Source organism: Sorex fumeus, unplaced genomic scaffold (assembly GCF_029834395.1).
Source record: "Sorex fumeus unplaced genomic scaffold, SorFum_2.1 ptg000095l, whole genome shotgun sequence".
NCBI lineage: Eukaryota > Metazoa > Chordata > Mammalia > Eulipotyphla > Soricidae > Sorex > Sorex fumeus.
The window spans coordinates 6,916,363-6,944,113 of record NW_026606152.1 but is presented as its reverse complement, the minus strand read 5'-3'; the positions used below and the strand labels follow the sequence as shown (position 1 = coordinate 6,944,113).

Below are 27,751 nucleotides of genomic sequence, written 5' to 3'. Positions count from 1 at the left end.
TATACTTAATTATTAACCTTCTGTTTTACTTCTTGGTGTTCCTGAAGGTGAAAGAAGAGACTATTGTATTTTCATTAGTTATACTCCTCTTGCTTATTAAATTGAAATTTGTCATGAAACTATTTAACGTTTTATATTTTTAATTATAGATACACTTATATAATATAAATATATTATTTATGCAAAATATAATCTGTTTGTATATATTCATACATATTTTAAACTATATATATGACTGCAAATAATTCTATAGTAATATAATTTACCCATTTTGGGGGGGTCACACCCAGCAATGAACAGGGGTTACTCCTGGATCTGCACTCAGGAATTACTCCTGGCAGTGCTTGGGGGACCATATGGGATGCTGGGAATCGAACCCAGGTCAGCTGCATGCAAGGCAAATGCCCTACCCGCTATGCTAGACGTTACTGGGCCCGCTCGAGCAAATCGATGATCAACGGGAGGGCCTTTACCTTACCTTACCTTACCCAGGTTTAATTCCTCCATCCCTCTCGGACTGCCTGGCAAGCTACCAAGAGTATCCCACCTGTACGGCAAAGCCTGGCAAGCTCCCCATGGCATATTCGATATGCCAAAAACAGTAAAAACAAGTCTTACAATTGAGATGTTACTGGTGACTGCTCAAGCAAATTGATTAACAATGGGAGGACAGTGCTACAGTGCTAATATAATTTATGTACTTTAGACATGTTTTTATGTTTTAGACAAGATTTTAAGTTTATTACACAGCTGTGTAATCCCATCACTGGCCAAGATTCAGAGACTATAAAACCAGCTCGCAGAAGAGAACAGCGCAGAGTCTCCTGCCCCCGCACCTGGCTGTCCTTGCCGGGGCCCCTTGGAGGGGAGCGGGTTGAATTTTCTTCCCCGCCCCGACCGGGGCTCCGGCAGCCGAAGACCTCCAGAACCAGCCACCACCATGCTGAGACCACTGTGCACACATAAAGGTACCGGCAGAGGAACAAAGGCACGCAGATCCCGGGGTTGAGATCTCCAAGCCTACTTGGATCGGGGCTGAGCATCCTCCACCCAGATCCTCCAAATTCCAGTAGGCAGGAGTCACACCCACCAACTGGCCCCCTGGTGCCGTGTAATCCCATCAACGGCCAAGACTCAGAGACTATAAAACCCAGCTCCCAGAAGGGCGCAGCCACATTCGCAGCCACGTGATATCTTATCATCTCATTCCTACTTTGGACAAACTGGCAGGCTACTGAATGTAACCTGCTCACATGGCAGAGTCTGGCAAACTCCCCGTGGCGTACCCAATATGCCAAATACCAGTAACAATGAAGGGTCTCATTCTCCTAACTCTGAAAGAGCCTTTAATATGGCACTTTAAAAAAAAAATCTCAGGGCTAGGACGAAGGAGATGTTACTGGGACCTGCTCGAGGCAATCAACGAATAACAGGATGGTTGTGATTGTGATTTAAGTTTATGCTCCCCCTAGGTGGCTCAGTGGCCACAATATGCCAAAGGCAATTGGACAGTCAGGTTTGGGCCTGCAGTAACAAGACACATGGGGCCTCACAAGATGGGTGTGGAGTCGGCCCTTTCCTCCCTGTCCCAATGAGACCCTTAGTCACCGTCCACAAATGGCCTCTCTGGCTCCTGATCAAGCTGCTTAACGGCCATGATCCCAGAAATTCAGAAACAAATCTTGGAACCCAGTGGCTTTTGGCAGAAATGAATCCAGACCCAGCAGTAGGTTACTGTCGCTGGGGCATTCCAGGTGGGGAATGGGTGCTGTCTCTCTGCCTGCTCCCCATAGGCGGCTTGGTGGCTGCCATCCTCCAGGGACCATTGGACAGTCAGGTTTGGGCCCTCCGTGATGAGATATGTGGGGCCTCATGGGATGGGGGTAGAGCCAGCCTTTACTCCCCATCCCAACGAGACCCCAAGTTGCCGCCCACAAACGGACTTTCTGGCTCCTGATCAAGCTGCTTAACGGCCATGATCCAAGAGACACAGGGACAAATCTCGGAACCCAGCAGGTTTTGGCAGAAATCCCTCCAGATTTAATTGTTAAAATTTTGGAATTTCAAAATTATGTGGCCACTACTGCAGCCACACAACATCATATGTTATTCATAACCAGCAATAGAAAACAAATGGTCTACTGTTGCCTTTTCAGCAGATCTGAGTGTTGGGGTAAAATCTCAAATAATATTGGTGGGTCTGGTGTAAAAATATTGAATGTAATCAAAGTAGAGGGAGAGTAATGTGGAAATCATCTGCCCCTTGGGTAGGGGCAGGGTGTGGGATGGGGGTATATTGGAGTTTTGGGGGTGGAGAGTGGGCACTGGTGAAGGTACGGGTGTTTCATTGTATGACCGAGACTTAGACCCGAAAGCTTTGTAACTGCTCTCATGGTGATTCAATAAATAAAATTATAAAAAATGAAAAAAATAAAGATTTTAAGTTTAATTGAAACTTTTTTCAAATATTTGTTTTCTATATAATATTCACAGGGAACATTTTTCCAGCGTAGAATGAATAAATAATTTTAATAAATTATATTAAATTGACTGAATAGCAAGTTATACTTTCTACTCACATATGATGAGTTAATACCCTGTTAGAAAACAAAGTAAGACTAGATTTCTAAATTTTATATTAGTTTGTAACTTGTCCCTAAAACATTTAAGGAATATCTTATCTGAAGGTTGGTATAATCACTTTACTTTGATTTTATTATCTTTTATCTACATTTAATTAAAATTTTTTACCTCTAATGACACCAAATTGTTGAATTTAGTTATTATATTAGTTTACACCTACTGTCCAAAAACAAACACTGTCCTCCTGTTGTTCATCGATTTGCTCGAGCGGGCCAGTAACATCTCCATTTTGAGACTTGTTGTTACTGTGTTTGGCATATTGAATACACCATGGGTAGCTTGCCAGGCTTTGCTGTACTGGCTGAATACTTTTGGTAGCTTGCCAGGCTCTCCGAGAGGGGCGGACGAATCGCACCCAGCTCAGCCAGGCTGGCTGTGTGCAAGGTAATCACCTTACCGCTGGGCTATCGCTTCAGCCCTAGTTTACACCTAAACTAAAATAATATTCTAAATTGATAAATTTCATTCTAAACTACACTGTGTTACTTTAGAACTAAACTAAAATAATATTCCTTTGAGTGTAACTTTTATTGATAAGAATGAATAATATACTTCTCATTTATTTTTACTTGGTTGTGGAAATTCATAGGTCAATGGAATTTCTGATGAACTACCTAACTTGACTAACAGATATGCTGCTTTCTTATCAAGAACAGAAAAAACTACAAAGCCATCATCTATGGTAAGATTCTTCATTCATTTATCCACAGAAAACCCCTTATACTCTAGAGGAGAGTAGTTATCAGCAATATCACCTTCGGTTACTATGATTCATATTTTTTAAGTTCAACAAAGTGCTTAGTTCAACAAAGCAGAAGTTAAACATTGTCTGAGAAATGATATTGTATGGAACATATTATTTAGAGTCACAGAGTTTTTTTTCTCAGGATAGAAGAAAACATCAATTGAATACATAGCAGCACAGAAACAGAAAATTAACTTTTGGTTCGATCCTTCCTTTCTTTTTTTTTTTCTCTATTCACAGCGTAATGCTTGGTAAACTACTGGGTATTAAGTATCGAGCCTGGACCTTCAACATGCAAAACATGTGCTCCAACTCTTGAGCACTTTTCCCAAATCTCAGTTTAATCATGAGTATATATTTTTTCTTTTTTTCTGCTTAAATCCATCTGAAAACTAGAACTCTTTAGTTATTTTTTAAGAACAAAATTCTTATTAGTCTGTTTTTTAAGTTTTCTGTATGATTTCTTCCCTAAGTTTCCAACTAATATTAAATAGATTGAACTAGGCATTTAGGTAAAATATGAAAAAATGAATGGCTGATTCGTGAGATTAAATTTACTAAGTATCAAAGTAAAAGTTACAGTTTAATAGACAGACTTAAATATGCCATGTATAGATTTGTGTCAACAGCTGAAGACCTCCAGGCCCCAACCAAGGGAGAAATTCTATAAAGAAGATCACACCTTCTACAAGATCATTAGCGGCCGCGCGACTATTTATTTGATTTTCTCTAAATTTTCAGGGTACCTTAAATATCCTTAAATATCCAACCCACATGGCAGAGCCTGGCAAGCTATCCGTGGTCTATGCCAAATAGACCAAATTGATATGCCAAATCCAGTAATAAATGGATCTCATTTCCCTAACCCTGAATATGCAGAGTCGAGAAGGATATGGAAGGAGAAGCTGATAAAACACCAAGGCAGCCATAGGCTGCCAAAACGCAGAAAAACAAAAATGATTGTCTGTACTTTTAATGCTTTTACGCTGGCATCTGCTACATCCATTGAAGACCTTATGGTACAAGCACGAAAGATCAAGTACGACATCATTGGTCTGACCGAAACAAGAAGACATCAATCCCATCATGCTGTTTTCGACACTGGAGAAGAACTGTTCCTTGGAACATGTGATAAAAGAGGCGTTGGTGGTGTCGGTATCCTTGTCAACACAAACTTAGTCACAAGCATTGATTCATTTGAATGCCTAACAACCCGAATCGGACGATTACACTTGAATAAATGTGGCTTACTACCGGCAGTTTCTATCTTTGTTGTCTATGCACCAACATCCAGTTATGGTGAAAAAGAAACTAAGAAATTCTACATGGAGCTGGAGAAATTCTATAAAGAAGATCACACCTTCTACAAGATCATTGTCGGTGATTTTAATGCCAAGATAGGACCAAGAAGATCAGTCGATGAACTCCACATCGGAACCCATGGCCTGGAATGGAACGAACAGGGTGACAGACTGTCTGAGTTCATCATGTCAACCAAAACCTTTCATGGTAACTCACAATTCCAAAAGGCTGAATCTAAACGTTGGACATGGGAGTCTCCCGATGGACGGTTCCACAATGAAATAGACCACATCATATTCAATTGGCGGTTTTGCCTAACTGATGTTGCTGTTGTCCCAAAATTCCAAACAGGATCAGACCACCATGTTCTTCGTGCAAAATTCTACCTCACAGAACGAGGAGAAAAGAATGCAAGGTTTAAGAAGAGGACTCCCAGAACAACCACCAACTGGGAACTCTTTGGCTCTGTTGCGGCAACATGGGAAGATGCCGTCATTGACAACATTGATGAGGAATACGATCGAATGATTCAGCACCTCCATGATTGTGCAAGGAATGCCAAGAGAGAGATAACCACAAAAAACTGTCTTTCTTCGAACACTCTTGAACTTATTCGCCAACGTGGCTTGGCACGTGCCTCAGGCAACCACAAGCAAACGTCCGAACTGGCAAAACAGTGCAGAGAAGCCATCAAGGATGACCTCAAAAACAGGAAAGCAGCAGTACTGGTAGATGCAGCAGAAGCTGGGAAAAACATTCGTAATGCCCGCCTGTCCTTCATCAACTACAAAACCAAGATGACTGCACTCCGACATCCTGATGGATCTATCACATCTTCCAGAAGGGCAATGGAGAAGATTATTCATGACTTCTACTCAGATCTCTTTAATAGCCACATCCACTTGCCCACATACCACATACCACATGATGGATATGTCGTTCCCAATGTTCTCCCTTCCGAAATCCAACATGCCATCTCGTCGGGAAAGAAACAAAAAGCACCTGGCCCAGACAAGATCAGACCTGAACACCTGAAGAACTTACCATCAGTACTCATCAATACATTGGCTCGACTCTTCACACGCTACCTGTCTGAATGCAAGGTTCCATCCCAATGGAAAACCAGCAAGACTGTACTACTATACAAGAAAGGAGACATCCACGATATTGGCAACTATCGCCCAATCTGCCTATTGTCTGTCATCTACAAACTATTCACTCGAGTCATCCTGAATAGGATTAGCAGAACACTAGATGAAGGACAACCATGTGAACAAGCTGGATTCCGAAAAGGATTCAGTACCATTGACCATATCCACACAATAACCAAGCTCATTGAGGTATCTCGGGAGTTCAAGATGCCGCTCTGTCTAACGTTCATTGATTTAAAGAAGGCCTTTGATTCTGTTGAGACGGAAGCGGTCATGGAAGCCCTAGCCAATCAGGGCGTACAAACTCAATACATCAGGATCCTTCGTGAGCTCTATTGCGGATTCACTACCAAGATCTCACCATTCTACAAAGAAGTAATCATCCATATCAAGAGAGGGGTTCGGCAGGGTGATACCATTTCACCAAAACTCTTCAGTGCCACCCTCGAGAACATCATGCGACGACTAGAATGGGAAAACATGGGAGTGAAGATAGATGGTGGGCAACTATACCACCTCCGCTTTGCTGATGACATCGTTCTAATAACACCAAACATCAGCCAAGCGGCACAAATGCTGGCAGACTTTGACTGTGAGTGTGGAAAGGTAGGACTACAGCTGAATCTTACGAAGACAATGTTTATGAGAAACAGCCTTGTTCCTGATGCTCCATTCGCTCTCAACGGAACCACCATCTCCAAATGCAACAGTTATATATACCTAGGTCAAGAAATCAACATCATGAATGACCTGGCACCTGAGTTGCGCAGGAGGAAGAGAGCGGCTTGGAATGCCTTCAAGAGCATTGAAGAAATAAATAATAGGACAAAGAACCTCCAGCTACGAGCACATCTCTTTGATTCCACTATTCTTCCTGCATTAACATATGCCGCAGAGACCTGGACCCTACGAAAACAGGATAAGAACGCTATTCGGGTCTCTCAAAGAGGAATCGAAAGAACTATGCTTGGAATATCACGAGTCACTCAAATGAGAGATAGAATCCGGAGTTCTGATCTTCGTCAATGCTCAAGAATCAGGGACGCTGTCTCATTTGCCAAGACATCAAAAATCAGATGGGCTGGACACGTAATGAGGTTTACAGACAACCGGTGGACTAGAGCCATTACTGATTGGATTCCACGAGACATCAAAAGATCACGTGGACGCCCACCTATAAGATGGTCAGACTTCTTTGTCAAGACCCTAAATGATCGGTTTGAGGCTCTACATGTTCCTAAAACGAACAGATACCATTGGGCTACGCTAGCACGCAACCGGGATGAATGGAGACGTTACTGGCACCCACTCGAATAAATCGATGAATAACGGGGATTAAGTGATTAAGTGATTAAGGTATAAGATTTGTGGGTACATCATTTGCTAAAATAAAGGTTTGTAGTAATTGCATTGTCACCATAAGAACTATTAATAACAAATTTCAAATTCAGAATCATCAGGTACATTTTAAATGGAGCCATTGAGCCATAGAAATAACATTTCTGATTGAAAATAGTTCTACTAGTTTCACAATGCCATTTTAATTATGTTTTAAATTATGAAGTAAACTATTACATGATTACAATATAAAACTTTAAAGGAAGTACAAATGCAGGGATAGTCAAATTAATAAATCCACCAATGTCTAGGAAATCATATTATTAGATTATTTTGAGGAGATATTTTTAGGAATTGAATGTTGCTATTTTTTTTATTTTTTTCTAAATCAAGCTTTATTCTAATGTCAAAAGCAGGCATTACCAAAACTGAAAGCTACACAGAAAATATTTCATGAGGTACATTAAAAGTCCAATCCAGAAAAATATATTACATAATACAGTATGACCAATTGAGGTTTATCCTGGAAATGTAAAGTTGGTTCAACAATTAATCATAAAAAAAGAAACATGATCAACACAATAGATTCAGAAAAACACATTTGACAAAAACCAACACAAGGAGACCCCTGAAGGCCCCTTTCCCGGCCAAGGCTGCTTGTGCAGCACCTGGCTGAGGGAAACCCGCCAGCCCCAGGAGAGCCAGAAGTGAGAGCCACATACCGCACAGGCACTGAAAGGATCCTCTGCTCCCTGCACAGGTGAAGAGGCTGGTGGTCATGGCTCTGCAGCGCAGTTATTTTTCCCTCTCACAACATTTTGGACTCACAGCTCAGTCTCCATTATCTAATTCTAAAGGGGACATCTGGGTCACCCCAATCACATTAGCCCAATAGTCCACTAGCCTATCCCATTCAAAATACTCCCCGAAACACTGAAATAACAGTGAACACAAAGAATTGAACAATTACAATGAAAAAGAACACATCTCCTGAAGCCGCACTAGTGACCCCATGTAAGGCACAGAAGAGCATTAAAGACGTAGTATTCATGAAGGGACAAAAGTGACCACCATTGACCGAGTCCATCTAGAATCCTCTCTTGAATTGACGGGGGACACTGATAGTGAAATGAAGGGACCCACCTCCATACTACCACAGCAACATTAAGAAAAAGTGCAGAGTCCCCCCACATGAGGAGTGGATGAAGAAAAGAGCTCTAAAGCCTCATCAGGAAATTCCCACAAATATAATCTCTCAGACAAAGAATTCAAATATGAAAAGTTGAGGATGTTCAACGAACTCAAAGAAAAGGTGGAGAAGACATCCAGTAAATTAAGGAGGACATGAGAGAAACAGTGAGACAGACAGCCAACAAAATACAGGAATAAATGAGAGCAGAAATTAGAAAGCTATACACAGAAGTGTCACGAATAAAAGATTCTGTAGATGAAATAAATAACTCAGTGGGTGCCCTCAACAATAGAATGGCTAAAGCCAAAGACAGAAGACAGAATCAGTGAGCTTTATGATGAGCTGCAAGAAGCTTACAGGCAACAACAAACAATGGAAAAAGACCTGAAAATAGCTCTAATGCTAATCAGAGACCTAGGGGATGATTTCAAGAGAAACAACATTAGAATCATAGAAGTACCAGATGGACAGGGAGGCAATCCCAATGAAAAAGCCACAGTTAAAGAATTCATTGCTGAAAAATTCCCAGAGCTAGAGAATGCAGACACAAGATCCAAGGAGCCTGAAAGGTGTCACCTAAAAAGGACCCTAATAAATAGACTCCAATCAGAATGATGGATACCAAGGATAGAGATACAATACTAAAAGCAATAAGGTCAAAGAAGAAAATCACATACAAAGGAACAAACCTTAGATTTATAGCAGACCTATTAGAGGAAACTTTCCAAGCCCAAAGACAATGGTGGAATATAGTGAAAAAACTCAATGAAATTAATGCTTCACATGAATACTTTATCCGGCTAAACTCTTACTCAAACTCGAAGGAACGATACACTATTTCACGGATAAAAAACAGCTCAGGAACTTCATAGACTCAAAACCAAACTTAAAAGAAAGACTAAAGGGGCTACTGTAAGATAAGAAATATGCCTCAAGCACAACAAACCTCTACAGAAAGATGGAACAAAACCCATGACAATAATCTCTCTCAATGTCAATGGTCTAAACACCAATTAAGAGACGCAGAGTGGCAAAATGGATTAAAAAACTGAACCCAACATTCTGCTGCCTACAAGAAACACATGTGAAGTCAGAGCAAACACAGACTCAAAGTCAAAGAATGGTAAACAATCATTTTAGCAAACAACTCCCTCAAAAAAAGCCAGGGTGGCCATAGTAGTATCCAACAACATAGATTTCAGGTAGGAAAAAGATTAGGATGGAGAGCGTAGGCCATTTTTTTATTAAGGGATATTGTAGGAAAACACTGTTCTGTCCTTCCTGCATAGCCTCAGGTAGTTTAGGTTTATTGGGTTGCTCCCATCACAGTGTTCCCATTCCTCTGTGTTTATTTGTAACTTCTTTCTCTGTGCTCTGTTGACTTGTAAATATTGTTTCTCTCTTCTCCCTAAGTCCTTTGCATAGTTTATTCAGAGCAATGTCCTTTTTGTATGGACACAAGAAGACATGTTTTTGTAATGAGACTCTCAGTGATATTTCCCTCCTGGGCATCTGTTCTCTCACCTAAGCCTCAGCTGCCTTTACTTCCTAGAGCCCCTAAAAGCAGGTTCCCAACGAGGGACTGGATGGAACCAGGGCAAGGGATATTGCTAAGTTATGTGCTACCCTAGCATCGAGATGGGCCTGGCCAAAGCACCATAATGCTTAACTGTAAGTTAAGAACTTGGTCATGGACAAATGCTGTTATGATCCAAAAAGTAATAACTAGATTTGGACCCTGCTAGGGTTAGGAATGATTAATCTGGCCTGAGCACTGTAGTCTGAGTCTGTGGCAAGATGTTCCCAGCAGAGCTGCCCTCAATGTTATCTCTTACTGTCAAAAATAGCTGGTATTGATATGTTGATAGTTATTGGACTGAGGAAAAGAGAAAAACACCTTAGGAGATACTTTGCCCTTGGGCAGTCAGGAAGGGCTTTAGAATTCCTTTTAGGTGGGCCCTCAGGAAGGGCTTTCTTATGTTGATTTGGCTACCTGACTGGGTGGAGTGTCAGCCCAGACTGCAAGGGAGTTGGAGAGCTGGCGAGAGACAAGACAGCTGGAGAGAGGCAAGAGAGCCTGGGAGAGCAAAGAGACATGAGTGAATGAAGAGAGGATTGGAATAAACTGCAACTAAGACCAACCGCCTGGCTCTCACTTCTTCCTTCATCTGCCCTTGGCCAACAGTCATCCTGATCCAGGCCACACACAGTGGCTCAAGAGCACCAAACGCAGGTGATGAGACAGAGCTGTCCAGAGAGCCTACGAACACACAACCTTCCGCGTGCTTAGTTTTTTAAAGGATATGCACAGCAAGTGGAAATCACACTCCAAAACATATAAGCACCCAATGAGGGACCAGCTAAATACTTAAAACAACTCCTATTGTGGGCTGGAGCGATAGCACAGCGGGTAGAGCATTTGCCTTACAAGCGGCCAACATGGCCGACCCGAGTTCGATTCCTCCGCCCCTCTCAGAGAGCCCGGCAAGCTACCGAGAGTATTCGATATGCCAGACACAGTAACAACAAAGTCTCCAATGGAGACGTTACTGGGCCCGCTCGAGCAAATCGACGATCAACGGGAGGGCCTTTACCTTACCTTACCTTAACATTTTAAGGATGACAATGCTAGCAACTTAATAATAGTTGGAGACTTAAACACTGTCTTATCACCTCTGGATAAATAAACAAGAATGAAAAATAGCAAGCAAACACTGACTTTGAAGGGAGAAAGAGAAGAGAGAGGGCTAATAGATTACAGTTTCAGTTTACTTGATAGCAATAGGTCTATTCCGGTATTCCAAATCATCTTCATTCAGCCTTGGGAGATAGTAGGAATCCAGGAATTTATCCATTTCTTCTAGGTTCTCTTGCTTCATGGCATACAGACTTACAAGTAGTCTCTGATGATCTTTTGAATTTCTTTGGTTTCTGTTGTGATGTCCTGTTCTGTTGTAATTAAACTTTTGGATTATTTTCATTTCCTGGATGATCATTCTAGCACTCAATAAAGATAGGTGTGTACAGAATCTTTCTGAATTAATGTCTATGTTTTGGCATTACATGCCAAGAGGTAGAACCACTGGGTCAAAGGAAGTTCTAGTCTTTTTGTGTGTGTGTGTGTGTGTGTGTGTGTGAAGATGCTATATTTCCTTCTGTGGAGGCTGAACCAGAGGACATTCGGACCACTAGTAAAGGTAGTTTCCTATTTAACACATCTTCACTGACAATAGTTGTTTCTGTTCTTTTTGATATATGTCAGCCTCCCTGGGGTGAGGTAATATGTCATCTGATTATATATTGTAATCTTTTTGTTCATGTGGTGTATTGCATTCACTGATTTGTGTTTAATAAACACCCTTTACTTTGCATCCTTTTACTGAATTACAGTGCCAGGATTTCTCCATAAATGTTATTTCATGTCAAAATGGCAGAAACATGATAAAAAAAATTCTGAACTTAAATAAAATCAGGTACTGATCTTTGGGGCTACTGGTCAAAGTTAAACTTGGGTTTTTAGCAGTCAACTCAAGGATGGTAGGTATGTGTGCAACAGTTTTATACAATTTCTTCATTTGGTGAATTAAATCATATTGATCCCACTTCCTTGGCACCACATACGGTCTTTTGAGCTCACTAGAGCACAAAGAGTGACCCCCAAATTAAAAAATAAAGCTTTTAATTTTTTTGTTTTGGTTCCTCTCCAGTGATACTCAGGGATGACTCCTGATTCTGTACTCAGGGATCACTCCTGGTAGTGGTCAAGGGACCATATAGGTTGACAGGAATTAAACCCAGATTGGCTATTTGCAAGGCAAATGCCCTATCAGCTTCACTATAGCTATAGCCCCCAAATATAAAAAATTAAAAGTCAAAGTGAAAAGTAGGGTTTGGGCAGGAGGGACCATGGAAATACTGGTGAGGGTATGTTGATACCAGTGGTGGAACCAGTGTTGAAATATTGTATGCATAAAACTCAATTATCAGTAAAAGTAAGTAAGTAAAGGCCCTCCCGTTGATCGTCGATTTGCTCGAGCGGGCCCAGTAACGTCTCCATTGGAGACTTTGTTGTTACTGTGTCTGGCATATCGAATACTCTCGGTAGCTTGCCGGGATCTCCAAGAGGGGCGGAGGAATCGAACTCGGGTCGGCCATGTTGGCTGCGTGCAAGGCAGACGCCCTACCTGCTGTGCTATTGCTCCAGCAGTAACTTTGTAAATAATGGATCTTTTTAAAAATTTTATTTTAGGCACCATACTTTACAAAACTGTTGTTAGTAGTTTTTTATACATGAAACATTCTAGTACCACACCCTCCACCAGTGTCCACATCCCTCATTCAATGTACCACCCTACCTTCTGTGAGAACCTTCCTACTAATGACCATTACAGACTTATTCATAATTGAGTTTCAGTTATACAATGTTCCAACACCCATTTCTCCACCAGTGTATGTTTCCCACCACCAATGTCCCTAGTTTCCCCCTCACCACTCCTCTAGCAGTCCCTCTTCTTGCCTGCCTTTATAGAAAACACTTCTCTCTCTCTCTCCCTCCCTCCCTCCCTCCCTCCCTCCCTCCCTCCCTCCCTCCCTCCCTCCCTCCCTCCCTCCCTTTTTTGCATCATGATTTGCAATATAGGTACTAAAGATCATCATATTTGTTCTGGGAATTCAGTATTTTTATCAGGAATGCACAGCTTTTTTCTTTTTAAGCTGGGCGCCAGTTTGGGGGTGGTAGCCCATCCCAATCCCAGACATCCTGGATTTTAGCCACAAAACCCACATACCCAAATTTTTAGCAGATTAATATCTCAGTTAGGTCTGTCCCCAGATGTGGAGTCCAGCTGAGAGCATGGCAGGTATTTTGGACTGTGGAAGGAAGAGGCTGTTAGATTTGTTTGGGCAGGCACCAGGTAAACCCAGCTCCTTGGATCTACCCTGGTCTGGTCAGCCTTACTACACTGGTCTGAGATTAACTGTAGCTTTTGATCTCTTTTGAGATTTATTTCTGGTCTCTAAAGAGAGATCAGTAGAAGAGCTTACATGGTAGTGCTGGTGTTGGTTTGTAGGGATGACTACCGGTGCTTCCCAGAGTATAGGTAAGTGGGGGGAGGTAGCCCATCTCCGCTCCAAGAAATACTGGAGATTTAAGTCACAATACCTGCATAATCAAATTTTCAGCAGGTTAATATTTTGATGAGTTCTGTTCCAAGACAGTGGAGTCTCACTGGGGCATGGCAGTGATTTTGGATTGTGGGAGCAAGCAGCTGTCAGGGTCTCTGTTTGGACAGGCACTAGGCTGATCCATTCCCTTCTGATCTACCCTCGTCTCTTCAGCCTTATACAAGTCCAAGATTAACTGCAACTTCTGATGTCTTTTGAGATTTATTTATGGGCCTCTGATTCAAGGCAGATAAGTAAACTTGTATAGTTGAGCCAAAGGTGGTTTGTGGGCGTGGTTCCTACATACATAATTTTTTTCACTTTGATTTCTCGGGAAACTGGTCCTGAGTTACTCAAGTCAGGGCTGTTAGTTCTCAATTGACTGATCAGTCGGAGGCACAGAGACAAACAAGGCACATGGAATGATCAAGCACGGAGAGCTGTAGCCTCACTGACTGTCCAGCACTGTTCAAACCCTGCAGCCTCCTTTTATTGTGATCTATACACAAGGACGTTCATCACTGAATTCATGTGAACAAAGGGCAAGTGATCAAGGACAACATAGTGTACAAAAGAAATCCCTTGTCAGGGCAGCACAGATACTTAAAAGATCCTCATTTTTTATACAACCTCTTTGAGTACAAAATTCTTGTCTTTGTTGGGCTGTGGAGTCCCCTGGCCCTGGGAGGCACGGAGAGACCAGACAGACACAATTCCTGCAGGAGTACAAACGGGGTTTATTTAGACCAGCATGCTGGGGCTCCACAGCATACTCCAGAGTGGGCAGTGGCTGAGAGCCCCGAGCTTCTTCAAAGGGGTTCTTATATAGGCCTTCATCAACCGTCATAACAAAGTCCGCGCATTCCATAGATTCAAAAGTCAGCACAAGCAAGGTTAAACGGAATCATTAAGCCTTAGGTAATCTCCCCCCATCACCCGCATCCTGAGTTATCCTTTACCCAAGTCTGCAGGGTGTTTTAGTGAGACAATACATTTCAGGAAGGGCAATTTCCCCCAACCACCCACATCCTGAGTTATCCTTTACCCAAGTCTGCAGGGTGCTTTCCTGAGACAATACATTTCAGGAACAGTAAATACACCTGAATCCTGTCACACTTGGTTTAGCAAGAAGTTATGCCCTGTTTACATTCCAAGTCCGCCCTCTCCCCCCCGGTGCAAAGCAGCCAAGCAATTTTACAGAAAGCAGTGTTGCAAATTAGCTGAAGCACTCAAAAGTTTGATGCCCTAGTATGGATTCTTTCTGTCTTATTAAGGTAAAAACTTGTTTTGTCTAAAATTAACATCCTCTTCCCACACATTTAAGTTATCTGCATTCCTGTGTAAGCAGGATGCTCCCATACATTCAAAAGGGTGGTAAAGCTTTATCTAGCAAGGCACAAAGACAAAGACAGCTGCAATCCTCCCTGTTGACCTTTAACCAGACACCTAGTTCTTGGGCTGTGTGCAGCCTGACCCAGCCTTGTTTGGGCAACTTTCCTCAGACTTTGGTCTTGGGGTCAACACAGGACAGAGGCACAGTGGTGAATTTCAGATATCAGGAAGTTGATGCACTTGCTCCGTGGGCACAGGTTAATCTGCTGGCAGTACCACACCCGCTGCACCCCAGCAGGGATGAGGACTGGAGCCAGGGCTATACCATTTGTTATGTGGGCACTCTGTGCAGGCTGCAACCACTAGTCTAGCTGAGCATGAATCGGGGGATGGGGGGTACATGCCCCCATCTTAGGTCTTCAGTCAGTTGGTTCTCAGGGAGGTTTTCCTCCATAATACGCCTCACCATAATTTGGGCACAGGCTGGTCCAGGGAAGAAAAGGTGGTGGGGCTGCACCAGCAGCAGCTGAGCCACGGGAAGAGCAGGCATTTTAAATCTTTGTGTGATTTCTGGCCCTGAGCGGGCACCTGGCTGGCCGCAAGTTTCTAGGCTCACTCAGTCACCCCAGTTGCTCATGGCAGGTACTTGGGGTCCTGCTGCAGCTCTGAGGTCTACACCTTGAGCCACGGCAGTGGTGGTTTTTAAGTCTTTGCATGGCTTCCAGACCCAGAGAGGTGTCCAGCTAGCTGCATTTCTAGAGTCACCCGGAAGCCCAAGCCAGTTATTCATGGTGGAAGCCTGGGGCACCACAGCAATTCCAGGAGTCGGGCTAAACTTTTAAAGTGCCCTTTCTAAAGAATTGCCTCATTCATTCCCCGTGAAATTACTGAGAGTTTTTGGGCCATAGCAGTTCAGAGTTCCGAGAAGTGTTGCTGCTCCATTCATCCTGGGCCCTGCATTTGTTCTGCCACCATCATCTTGACTCCTCTGTATATCATGGTTCTTTAATTAAAATTTTTAATTACAAAGTATTTGAAATACACTTTCCAAAATAAGCAGGGTAACCTAATTTCCTTTGAATTTGGTTAAAAACTGTGATCATTGTTTTTAGATTTTATCATATCACTATGTTGGAGTACACGGAGATTAGGTATATCAGGTTGCACCTATCACAGTGCTCCCGAGTCACTCCCATTACTTTGTTTGTCTGTAACTACTTCTATGCTCTTTTACCCAACCAATTTGTAAGGTCTCATCCTGCTTAGACACTGAAGCTGTACTGTAAGTTAATATTGCCTTTCTCCTCTCTTTATATCTTTTGAGCAGTTTACTTTAATGCAATGTCCTTTTGTATAGATACAGGAAGACAATTAATTAATATGCTCGATAACTTAGGAATTGATTGGCTTTGAATATTATTCACTCCTGAGCATCTGCCTTCTCAACTTAAGCCTCAGTTGCCCTCACTTCCTAGCACCCCAAGGGCAGGGTCCCGATGTGGGACTGGATGGAACCAGGGCAAGCCGGTAAGTTATGTGCTACCCTGGCATCGTGATGTGCCAGGCCAAGGTGCCACGATTCTTAACTATAAGTTAAGAGTTTGATCATAGGCAAATGCTGTCATGATCCAAAAGTAACGACGAGACTAGGACCCTGCTGCTAGGAACAGGAAAGATATCTGGCCTGAGCACTGCAGTCTGAGGTCGAGATGGCCCTAGGAGAGCAATTCTATAAGCTCAAGGTATTTCTTACTGTATCCATACAAAATGATTAATATTATGTATGCTTATATGTTGGTTGGACAAGGAGAGGAGAAACACGTCCTAGAAACAGTTTTCCTGACTAACTGGGATGAGACTGAACTTTCTCCCCTTCAAACTGCCTTCAGTAAATGATTTCAGTATATTGAGGCAGTTTCTCTTATCTCACAGGAACCTAGCTGGCCTTAGGTATGCAGATCCCAGGTGCTAAGGCAGGCCTGATCTTTGGGATGTAGATGCCTGGCTCCAAGATGGCTGATTTTGGAGATGTAGATTCCAAGCTCTAGCAGATTGGTTTTTGTTGTGCTAATCCAAGTGCTTGTAGCTTGTAAAAGGATTACTGGCCTGTGGATGTAAAGAAACAATGTATGTTTTGCCTCAATGTTCTTTCTGTAACTCCTTTTGATGACATCACTATATTGCGCACTTTAGAGGTACTATGATCTATATAAAGGAGATTTCAGGGCTCTCTGGGGGACAGGTGCATCAGTGAACCTGGAAAGATGGGGCTGAGGACAGAAGCTGAGAGAACAAAGGCGCACGTGCTTGAGAGATCCTGGGGCCTCCATGACATACATCTCTTCCTGTAATAAACTGCTGCTAAGACCAACCGACCTGGCCTCCGTTTCCTTTCTTCGCCTGACCATCGCCATCGACCCCCGTGGAGTGGGGAAACGGTCTGAGACTACCGAACGTGGGCAGCGGGAGAGATAGACCGCTGGCCCTTTTTATTTTTTGTGTGTTTACACATCACTATACTATTGATGTCAGAATTCCAGGCACAGAATATTCCAACAATCTATCCAGTAATATTCACGGTCTCCACTATTGTCCTAAGACCCCCTCCCATAAAGGCTCCTTCCTCCTTTGGTAAGATAAGTTCTGTCAACCAATTCTTAGTTGTGTTGCCATTTGTTCTTCCCTTACTGAGTTTCTATATATATATCCCAGATATCTGTCCTTCTCCTTGAAACTGATATCACTCAGCATGATACTACCTAGTTCCATCCATATCTAATCATGCAGGTGCAAACTGCATGATTTCATATTTCTCATTGTGTAAAGTAAAGTAAAGTAAAGTAAAGTAAAGTAAAGTAAAGTAAAGGCCCTCCCATTGATCATCGATTTGCTCGAGCGGGCCCAGTAACGTCTCCATTGGAGACTTTGTTGTTACTGTGTCTGGCATATCCAATACGTCACGGGGAGCTTGCCAGGCTCTGGCGTGTGGGCGAGATACTCTCGGTAGCTTGCCGGGCTCTCCGAGAGGGGCAGAGGAATCAAACTCGGGTCGGCCATGTTGGCTGCGTGCAAGGCAAACACCCTCTCATTGTGTAATATCATTTAATTTTGTATATTTACCAGATTTTAAAAATTGCCTGGTGCTATCATGTTATCATATGATTCCCAATATCTTTGCATATGCTTATTTACCTTTTTGTGTATTTATTTTTTAATATGATTGATTACAATAGCATGCAATGTGAAGCGTTTAATTTTTCCCCCAGCCTTATAATTATCGCCCCAAAGTCCTAGTGCTATCCTTTACTGAGAAGATTTCTCTCTTGATAACTCACCCCTCAATTTTTTTGGTAACCACCATAATTTTCTTCTTACATTTTGTGATTTTTTTGTTTAATAATTCCTATTTTAAATATTAAAACAACCATATGATATCTTTTATTTGTTTCACCTAAAATAATAATCTCAAAATCCATTTCGTGCCATTGTGTACAATGCCATCTTTTTAATGGCTTAATAGTGATCTCATATACATTTATCAAGCTTCTTTATCCAATAGATATGAAAAAATATTTACTTTTATTTGTGACTTAAGATACTAATAACTATCATTTTTAAATATCCACTTGATATCTCTCTTTATACAAGGGATATGTGTTTGTGGTGAGATTTCACACTTAATAGAAGTAATAAAGTCAGAATATGACTATGATTGTATTAAAGGTAAATAGCAGTAGTTTCTATGTATCATAAACATGTGTAACAATCTTATAAGCAAAAAATGTTTTTAATTATTTGATTACCTATACTTCAGATGAAGATCTCATTTTCCATGGAGTGGTCAGAATACTTCAAATGTCCCTTAAGTTTCATTGAGACAGAACTTATATATCATCAGATATTTTATGTAATTTTGCCTCTTTTTTCGTCATCCCAATTTTTGCTTCTGGGAATTGGGCCTGGCTGTCAGCCTTTCACTAGAATAGAATTTCATTGGTTTGTGTCTCTTAGAGTATAAATTGCCAGTCAGAAGCTACGCTTTAAACCTATAACCTAGATACTAAACTAGCTATAACATTCTTAAAGGAAATTTGAATTAGTCATTGTTACTTTTGTGCTAGTGCACACATTTTGCAGCAAAGGATATTTCAAACATGGAAATAGGACTCATGTGCTGGGCTTAAAACAGCATGATAAATATGCAGTCCCTGTCTTACATTCCATTTTCTTTGTTGTATAAGATATCACTGACAGAAATTTAATATTCATGTTTATACATAGTAATTTACTGAGATGCGGTTGATGATATTATACATGTATTATTATATAAAGCTATATAGTATTGTTTTATGTTGTTGCTACAAATGTTTCAGATTTCTCAGTAATAGTTAAGAAATTATGCTTGAAGGATAAATCTTTTAGTCAAATAATTAAGAAGATCCTTTCCTATATCCAAAAAAGGAAAGAAGCAAGAGACAAGATTCTGAGAAGCATAAGTATGCTATAAAAAGAGGTGGTTACAGACAAGGGTAGTATAAAAAAACTTGAAATTTTAGATATCTAGTTGTTAAATTTTTCTAGGTGGGAATACACTATTGGTAAATAAAATTTCTCACCTTTATTTCAAGGCACTTAAAAAGAAATGATCCCTACAACATCCAACCTCATTAATCATATGTAAATAGTCACTAGAAAAAGTAATATGAGATGGCTCCAGGAAAGGCATTAGTGGGAAGCAAGTATTCCTAATGGAAAGGTAGCATTGTAGCATTGTCTCCAGTTGTTCATCAATTTGCTCAAGTGGGCACCAGTAACATCTCCATTGTGGGACTTGTTGTTACTGTTTTTGGCATATCGAATATGCCACGAGTAACTTGCCAGGCTCTGCCATGCGGGCGGGAAAATCTTGGTAGCTTGCTGGACTCTCTGAGAGGGACGGCTGTGTGTAAGGCAAATGCCCTACCTGCTGTGCTATTGCTCCAGCCCAAAGGGAAGGTAGGTTGTGATAATAAAATTAAAATATACAGTAGGAATAATAAAGATATTTTTAAACTTACTTAAACAGTAAGTATATCATATACTCAATTTCCTTTGCATCCTCTCGCCACTTTGCATTTTTACACCACAGAAGCAACCCCAAATCTTTAAATTATTGTTAGAACTATTGTTTTTTTCTTGGGCTGGAGTGATAGCACTGCAGGTAGGGCATTTGCCTTAACAAGCGGCCAATATGCCCAACCCGAGTTTGATTCCTCTGCCCCTCTCGGAGAGCCTGGCAAGCTACCAAGATTATCTCGCCCTCATGGCAAAGCCTGGCAAGCTCCCCGTGACTTATTCGATATGCCAAACACAGTAACGATTGTCACAATGGAGACGTTACTGGGCTTGCTCGAGCAAATCAATGAACAACGGGAGGACAGTGACAGTGACTGTTTTTTCTTATCCTCAGCCTTTTCTTCATAATATTTTTGATGGAGTAGTAGAAAAAAGCTTCTCCAACTGTTTATTACCGATAATTTTGCTGTTTGACACAGGAATTGACACCAAAATAATGGGCTTCGTTTAAAATATTCTTCCTAATTATGATTTAAAAAATCTTACAATATTGAGTTTTTGACATAGAAAATAATGTTGTTTTCATATATTTAAAAATGCTAATATTCACATCATAAATATTTTTAGAGGAATTTATATGCTTCATAATTAGTAGCAAACTTGATTGCTCAGTCTTATTTTTAGCATTGAAATTAGCTCTTGCAGAATAGTAATATTTGCTAACACTTTTATATAATCCAAACGACTCTATTTCATTTGTTTTACCTCATTGAATTCTTGCAACCACCACTTATACATGGATAAGTGCTGTCATTTTTCACAGTTACATTGAAGACACTGAGGGAATTAACAGACTTGCCTAAAGTTCTGTAGTTAGCAAGAGGAAATATATGGACCCAGAAAATCTAGCGATAATGTCTACCTATTGATCACAAGTCTTCTGCCTGCTAGAAAAATTTTTAAAGATTGGTCTTTATGTACAATGCAAGTAAAAGATTTTAGTTTAGCATTATCTTATATTTATCAATATATATTTTGATGAAATTTTGTATATTGGTATAATTGCTGAACATCTAAGGAGCCATGAAAAATAGGAAAAAATCCTTTTATTTTAATTAGAATCTATTAAAAATGAAATAAATAACCTCATTCGTAGAATAAATATGCTTACATAAACTATTAAAGCAGGAATAGTGCCGTGGTCTCGTTTCTAGGAAACAATAGCACTGTAGCACTGTCCTCCCTTTGTTCATCGATTTGCTTGAGCGGGCCCAGTAACATGTCCATTGTGAAACTTGTTACTGTGTTTGGCATATCGAATACGTCACGGGGAGCTTGCCAGATTTTGCCGTGCAGGCGAGATACTCTCAGTAGCTTGCCGGGCTCTCTGAAAGGGGCAGAGGAATCGAACCCGGCTTGGCCAGGCCAACCGCACACAAGGCAAACGCCCTACCACTGTGCTATCGCTCCAGTCCCTTGATTTTCATATTTTCATATGAAACTTAATATGAAAATTAAATTTAAAGGTATGTTTGATATGTTATGAAATCTATTTAAACACATAGACCAAAACATTATAATTCTATTTATTTTATCTTAAATTTTGAGAATTAAATTTATGCTATTATTGGCGGGCACAAATTCAGAATGCTATATTGAATTTTTGTTTTTAACATTTACTTAAGGTATTTTAATACTTACTACTTAGTGTGATTTCTATGCTGGTATTTCCCAAAGTGAACAACATTGTCTCCTGGGGCATGTAGTGGTATGTGGAAAAATCAGGGAGGTTGTTAATAGAGTAAGATGCAGATGGGGTGCTTTCTTTTTGTACAATCCTTACAAATATTGTAGCTCTCCAGGAGACTCTTGAACAATTTTTTCTGAAGGAGGGACAACAGTATTGTAAATCATTGTGTCTAAAACAAAGCAATTTTCTAAAAGTTTAGGATCATAGGCTAATATGATCTACGTGCTATCTTCTGGGATATTTTCAATATATTATGTTTACACTCATCCATTGGCATATTTTTCAGGATATTCCAGCTCCAGGCAGCTACGATGTACACAGATCATATGAGCTTTCCCAAGTTCAACATACATACATGCCACCACGTAGTTTAGTGGCTAAAATTAGACATGCTTCCTTTCTTAGCACAACTCCTCGAAGTCTAAACAAAATAACTGATAACCCAGGTAAGTGCTGACTATCCTTTTTTAACTTTGGGTTGGAGGGGATGAGGGAAATTTTTAATTTTCAAATTTAAATGAGAAATTACAAATATACATTTACACTTCTTTTAAATATGTAGGACAAAAAAACTGTCCCCTTTTATTTGGCGAAAGTTTTTAGAATTTTTCTTCAGTTGTCAGAGGATTTGTTTGAAGTTTTATGACTATTTTTGCAAAAGATAATATTTTAATTTTCCTGTGCACTCTGTGGCTACAACCAGAAGCTCTACCCAGTGAGGCCGCCGCCGGCTGGCTTGTGGGTTGTGGTGTTGGGGGGGGGGGCACTCTTGCCTTGGTGCTCATATCACTTCTGGCAGTGCTCGGGGAACCAGTGATGCTGGGGATCAAATCCGGGACTCTTGCACGCAGTCAGGGCTCTATTCTTTCGAGCTCTAGGCCACTTTCACTTTGGTGGTTTGCAAACATCCGCAGGACCCACATACACTCCTCATGTTCCTGGCTGGGGAGCCTGCTGGGACTGACACATGTTTAATCTGAGGTGCCCCCACACACTTTGGCTGTGGGGTCCTGGAGATCGCATACTTGGTTGTGGGAGCTGGGGTTCACGGTGATCGTGCCACCAGGATTGTGCTCAGCATGTTGGGGCCGTGCTGGGGATCGGATTTGTGGCTTCACCTACCCATGATGTATTCGATATGCCAAACACAGTAATAATTGTCACAGTGGAGACATTACTGGGCCGCACTCGAGCAAATCGATGAACAACGGCAGGACAGTGACAGGACAGTGAACTCCTGCAAAGGCTACGGCAGCTACGTCCTCCAAACTCCTGGCTGACTCATTTTTGTATTACGTTATTATTAGGAACTGTAGCACAGCAGATAGGGCGTTTGCCTTGCTCGAGGCAGACCCGGGTTCGATTCCTCTGTCCCTCTTGGAGAGCCCGGCAAGCTACCGAGAGTATCCCGCCCGCACGGTAGAGCCTGGCAAGCTCCTCATGGCGTATTTGATATGCCAAAAACAGTAACAACAAGTCTCACAGTGGAGATGTTACTGGTGCCCACTCAAGCAAATCGATGAACAATGGGAGGACGCTACAGTGCTACATTATTATCATTTTTATTAGTATTAAAAATAGAATTCATGCTATTATTATTAAAAATAGAACCAGCCACCACCATGCTGAGACCACTCTCCATACGCATGAAGGTACCAGCAGAGGAACACAGGCATGAGGGTTCCGGGGCTGAGATCTCCAAGCCTGCTTGGATTGGGGCTGAGCATTCTCCACCCAGATCCTCCATATTCCAGTAGGCAGGGGTCACACCCACTAACTGGCGCCGTGTAATCCCATCAACAGCCAAGACCCAGAGACTATAAAACCCAGGTCCCGGAAGCGACATCTTATTATCTCATTCTTACTTGGACAACCTGGCAGGCTACCGAATGTAATCTGCCCACACGGCAGAGTCTGGCAAACTCCCCGTGGCGTACCCAATATGCCAAATACCAGTAACAATAATGGGTCTCATTCTCCTAACCCTGAAAGAGCCTTGAATAAGGCACTTTTTAAAAAATCTCAGGGCTAGGATGAAGGACACGTTACTGGGGCCTGCTTGAGGCAATCGACGAACAACAGGATGGTCGTGATCGTGATCATGATTAAAACTACAAATTAATCTTTCATTAGAGAACATTTCAAAAGTGTCAATATTTAGAGTTATTAAACACAATTTACCTGGATTTTAGAAGATCAGATGAATGCAAGATGAATGCCATTCCATTCTTAAGGAATTATTTAGTTTTTCTCAGTCTCAAGATACATATATAAATAAGGTGCCAAAAGGTTGTACATCAGGTAGTGTGCTTGCCTTGCACACAGACAACTCAGGTTCAATCTTTGGCACCCCATTTGGTCCCCCATGACAGCTAGAAGTGATCCTATAAGAATTCAGAGCCTGGAGTAAGCCCTGAGCACCACTGGGACTGGCTCCAAAATCAAAGTATATATATCTACATCAAAAAAGATAAACATTTATTTGGGATGTTGAAATGCCAATCTTAGTTAGGTTTTAATATTTAAGATTAGTTCAGTTAGTAGTAATAGCATTCTTGAAATAGAAATGAATTTTCATTGGCAATGAAGATAAATTAGCATGTTATTTCACATGCAAAAACTAGGTAGATAATAAGAACAACAGTTTCCAATGGTAATTTGAAAATATGTTCACATTAAATTTTTATAGTTATCCTTAATGAGACTGTAAAGAGCAAAAAAAATACTGGAGAAACTCAGGAGGATTTTATGAAAAAGTAAATGCATATGAAGCAAATATGAATAGTTGAGTAGCATGAGATACATAGAGGCTTGCTTTCGTTCTTAGTTGTTTATAAGATATCATGCATATTGCAAACTTAAATGTCCATTTTACTAGTTTTACTAGGACTTCCAAGCAGTTCTCATGACATGCGGGGTCTCCACCAGCTATTTTTAGCCAACTGGGGCAGAATATAATGCAAAGGTCCAAGGATGCTTCAGTGCTGCCAGCTCTGAAGTGCTGGTAACTATCCAGGCAACCACTGTAAGGCTACTGGCCTCCAGTCATGATCTGGGGAACCATGCACTTCTGGGATTGAACTGGGGTTGTCTGTACACAAGGCTTGTGTCTTAACCCCTGTACAATCTCTTAAGTCCTGTTATGGAACATTTTAGGTATAAATTAACTTTTATTATTATATGTGTCTTTAATCTCTCAGGTTTAATCTTCATTAATAACCAGAATTCAAACATCTCATATTATTTATCTATTATTTATTTTATCAAGTTCATTAATTTGTTTTCTATGGATAATATATATTAGTAAAATCATATGGTGTTTATATTTCTCAATTTGACTTATTTCACTTAGCATAATACCCTCTAATAATACCCATTTATAGAAAATGGTATTTTACTTTTTATAACTAGTTGCCTATGCAAATTCTTTGTACATTAATTATCTATGATACTTAGATTACTACCATTTCTTTAAATGCTACGCTCAATATGTAGTTACCCTATTGGTGAATAAGGTTCACGAAAATTAAATCTTTGTAGATACTATAAGCACCATGCTACCAAGAACACTAAAATAACAAATAAATATCCATTTGAGTCTTGCCAAGTATGTTATGCTAAAAATTTATTAATCACTGTGATTAATACAAATTAATTACAAATTTGTTCATGATTGAGTTTTACTCATACAATGTTCCAATATATATCACCACCAGTATACATTTCTCACTACCAGTGTCCCCAGTTTCCCTCCTGTCCCCCGTCCCCTGAAGCCTATCGTTTTATCTCTTTCTCTTTTTCTTCTTTTTTTCCCTTTTAGACACTGTGGTTTGCAATATTGTTACTGAAAGGCTATAATGAATGTGTTTACCTTCACTTTACCTTCTTTCAGCACCCAGTTCTTGTTTAGAGCTATTATTACCATATCATGGTCATAGTGTTCCCTTCTCTCACCTAATTGCTCCCCTCTTTGTGGCAAGGCTCCTATCATGGATCAGTTGTGTTGGCCCTCATTTCTATTGTCATTAGGTATTGTAGGATAACATTGGTTTGTCCTTTCTGCCTTGCCCCAGGGAATTTATGATTATTGGGTTACTCCCATCACAGTGCTTTCATTCCTCTGTTGTTTATCTGTAACTTCTTTCTTTGCCCTCTGCTTCTCCACTGGTCAATCAGCTTTATCTCCTAATCAGACCCTGTTAAGTTGTAAATTTGCTTTTCTCTTCTCTTTAAGTCCTTTGCATAGTTAATTCAGAACAATGTCCTTTTTTTATAGACACAGGGCAATAGTTAATGCTATGCTTTTGTAAAGGGAGCTAATTGACTCCAAGTGATATTCACACCTGGGTATCTGTTCACTCTGACTTAAGCTCAGCTGCCCTTACTTCCTAGCACCCCCAAATCAGGGTCCTGATGAGGGACTGGATGGACCCAGGGCAAGCTCTGAGCTACCCTTGCATCGAAATGGGCCAGGCCAAAGTGCCATAATACTTAACTGTAAATTGAGAGCATGGTCATGGAAAAATTTTGTCATGATCCAAAGAGTAACAACTGAATCAGGACCCTGCTAGGGTTAGGAAATTTTAATCTCACCTATTCTCCAGATTCATGATTAAATCCCCAAGGAGATATAAGCAAAGCCACTACAATTAATGGGTATAATCATGTTTCTGCTGAAAACACTGGAGCTCCCTCTGGGGGGAGATGGGCTGAGCTCCAGTCCTGCTGAAGCCCCAGCAGTCACATCTGCAATCCACAGCTGCTGCTACACCAATGGCCTAATTCCACTTCATCATGAATAATTTCTGCAGAGACACCAAACCGCAAAAATTTCAGGTACACACAAATTTTCAGGCTTAGAACTCTGGTGTATTTTTGGAATGGAGGATAGGCAACCTCTCCACTTAAATCACTTAACTTCCCATTAGTCGTCAACTTGCTTGAGTGGGCGCCAGTAACGTCTCCATTTGTCCCTGTCGCGTGCCAGTGTAGCCCAATGGCATCTGTTCGCTCTGGGAACATGAAGAGCCTCAAACCGATCATTCGTGATCTTGATGAAGAAGTCTGACCAACTGGTAGGTGGGCAGTCACGTGGTCTTTTGACGTTCTGTGGAATCCAGTTGGTAACAGCTCTAGTACAGCAGTGCTCTTTAAATCTCATTACATGACCAACCCATCTGATTTTTGACACCTTGGCAAACGAGAAAGCGTCCCTGATTCTTGATCATCGATGGATGTTGGAACTCCAGATTCTTTCTCTCATTTGAGTGAAACGTGATATTCCAAGCATAGCTCTTTCAATTCCTCTTTGGGAGACCCGAATAGTGTTCTCATCCTGTTTACGTAGGGCCCAGGTCTCTGAGGCATATGTTAATGCAGGAAGAACAGTGGAATCAAAGAGATGTGCCCAGAGCCGGAGGTTCTTCATCCTCTTAGCTATTTCTTTGACGTTCTTGAAAGCGTTCCAAGCTGCTCTCTTCCTCCTGCGCAGCTCGGGTGTCAGGTCATTTGTCATGTTGACTTCTCAACCTAGGTACATATAGCTGTTGCATTCAGAGATGGTTGTTCCATTGAGAGCGAATGGGGCATCAGGAACGAGGCTGTTTCTCATAAACATTGTCTTCGTAAGATTCAGCTGTAGTCCTACCTTTCCACACTCACGGTCAAAGACGGCCAGCATTTGTGCCGCTTGGCTGATGTTTGGTGTTATTAAAACAATGTCATCAGCAAAGCAGAGGTGGTGTAGTTGCCGACCATCTACCTTCACTCCCATTCCTTCCCATTCCAGTCATCGCATGATGTTCTCGAGGGTGGCACTGAAGAGTTTCGGTGAAATGGTATCACCCTGCCGAACCCCTCTCTTGACATCAACGATCACTTCTGTGTAGAATGGTGAGATCCTGGTAGTGAATCCGCAATACAGTTCACAGAGGATCTTGATGTATTGGGCTTGAATGCCCTGATTGGCTAGGGCTTCAATGACCGCTTCCATCTCAACAGAATCAAAGGCCTTCTTTAAATCAATGAACGTTAAACAGAGCGGCATCTTGAACTCCCGAGAAACCTCAGTGAGCTTGGTT

The 27,751-nt window shown here is 41.2% G+C and overlaps 1 protein-coding gene across 1 annotated transcript in view; it reads left to right on the top strand.

Moving 5' to 3' along the window:
• Positions 1-27,751, top strand: part of STPG2 (sperm tail PG-rich repeat containing 2) — a 254,233-nt gene that overhangs the window by 183,506 nt on the left and 42,976 nt on the right. The window contains exons 10-11 of the mRNA XM_056132707.1: positions 3,233-3,325; positions 21,958-22,117. Coding sequence (XP_055988682.1) covers positions 3,233-3,325; positions 21,958-22,117 — 253 coding nt within the window. The remainder of the gene's footprint in view (positions 1-3,232; positions 3,326-21,957; positions 22,118-27,751) is intronic.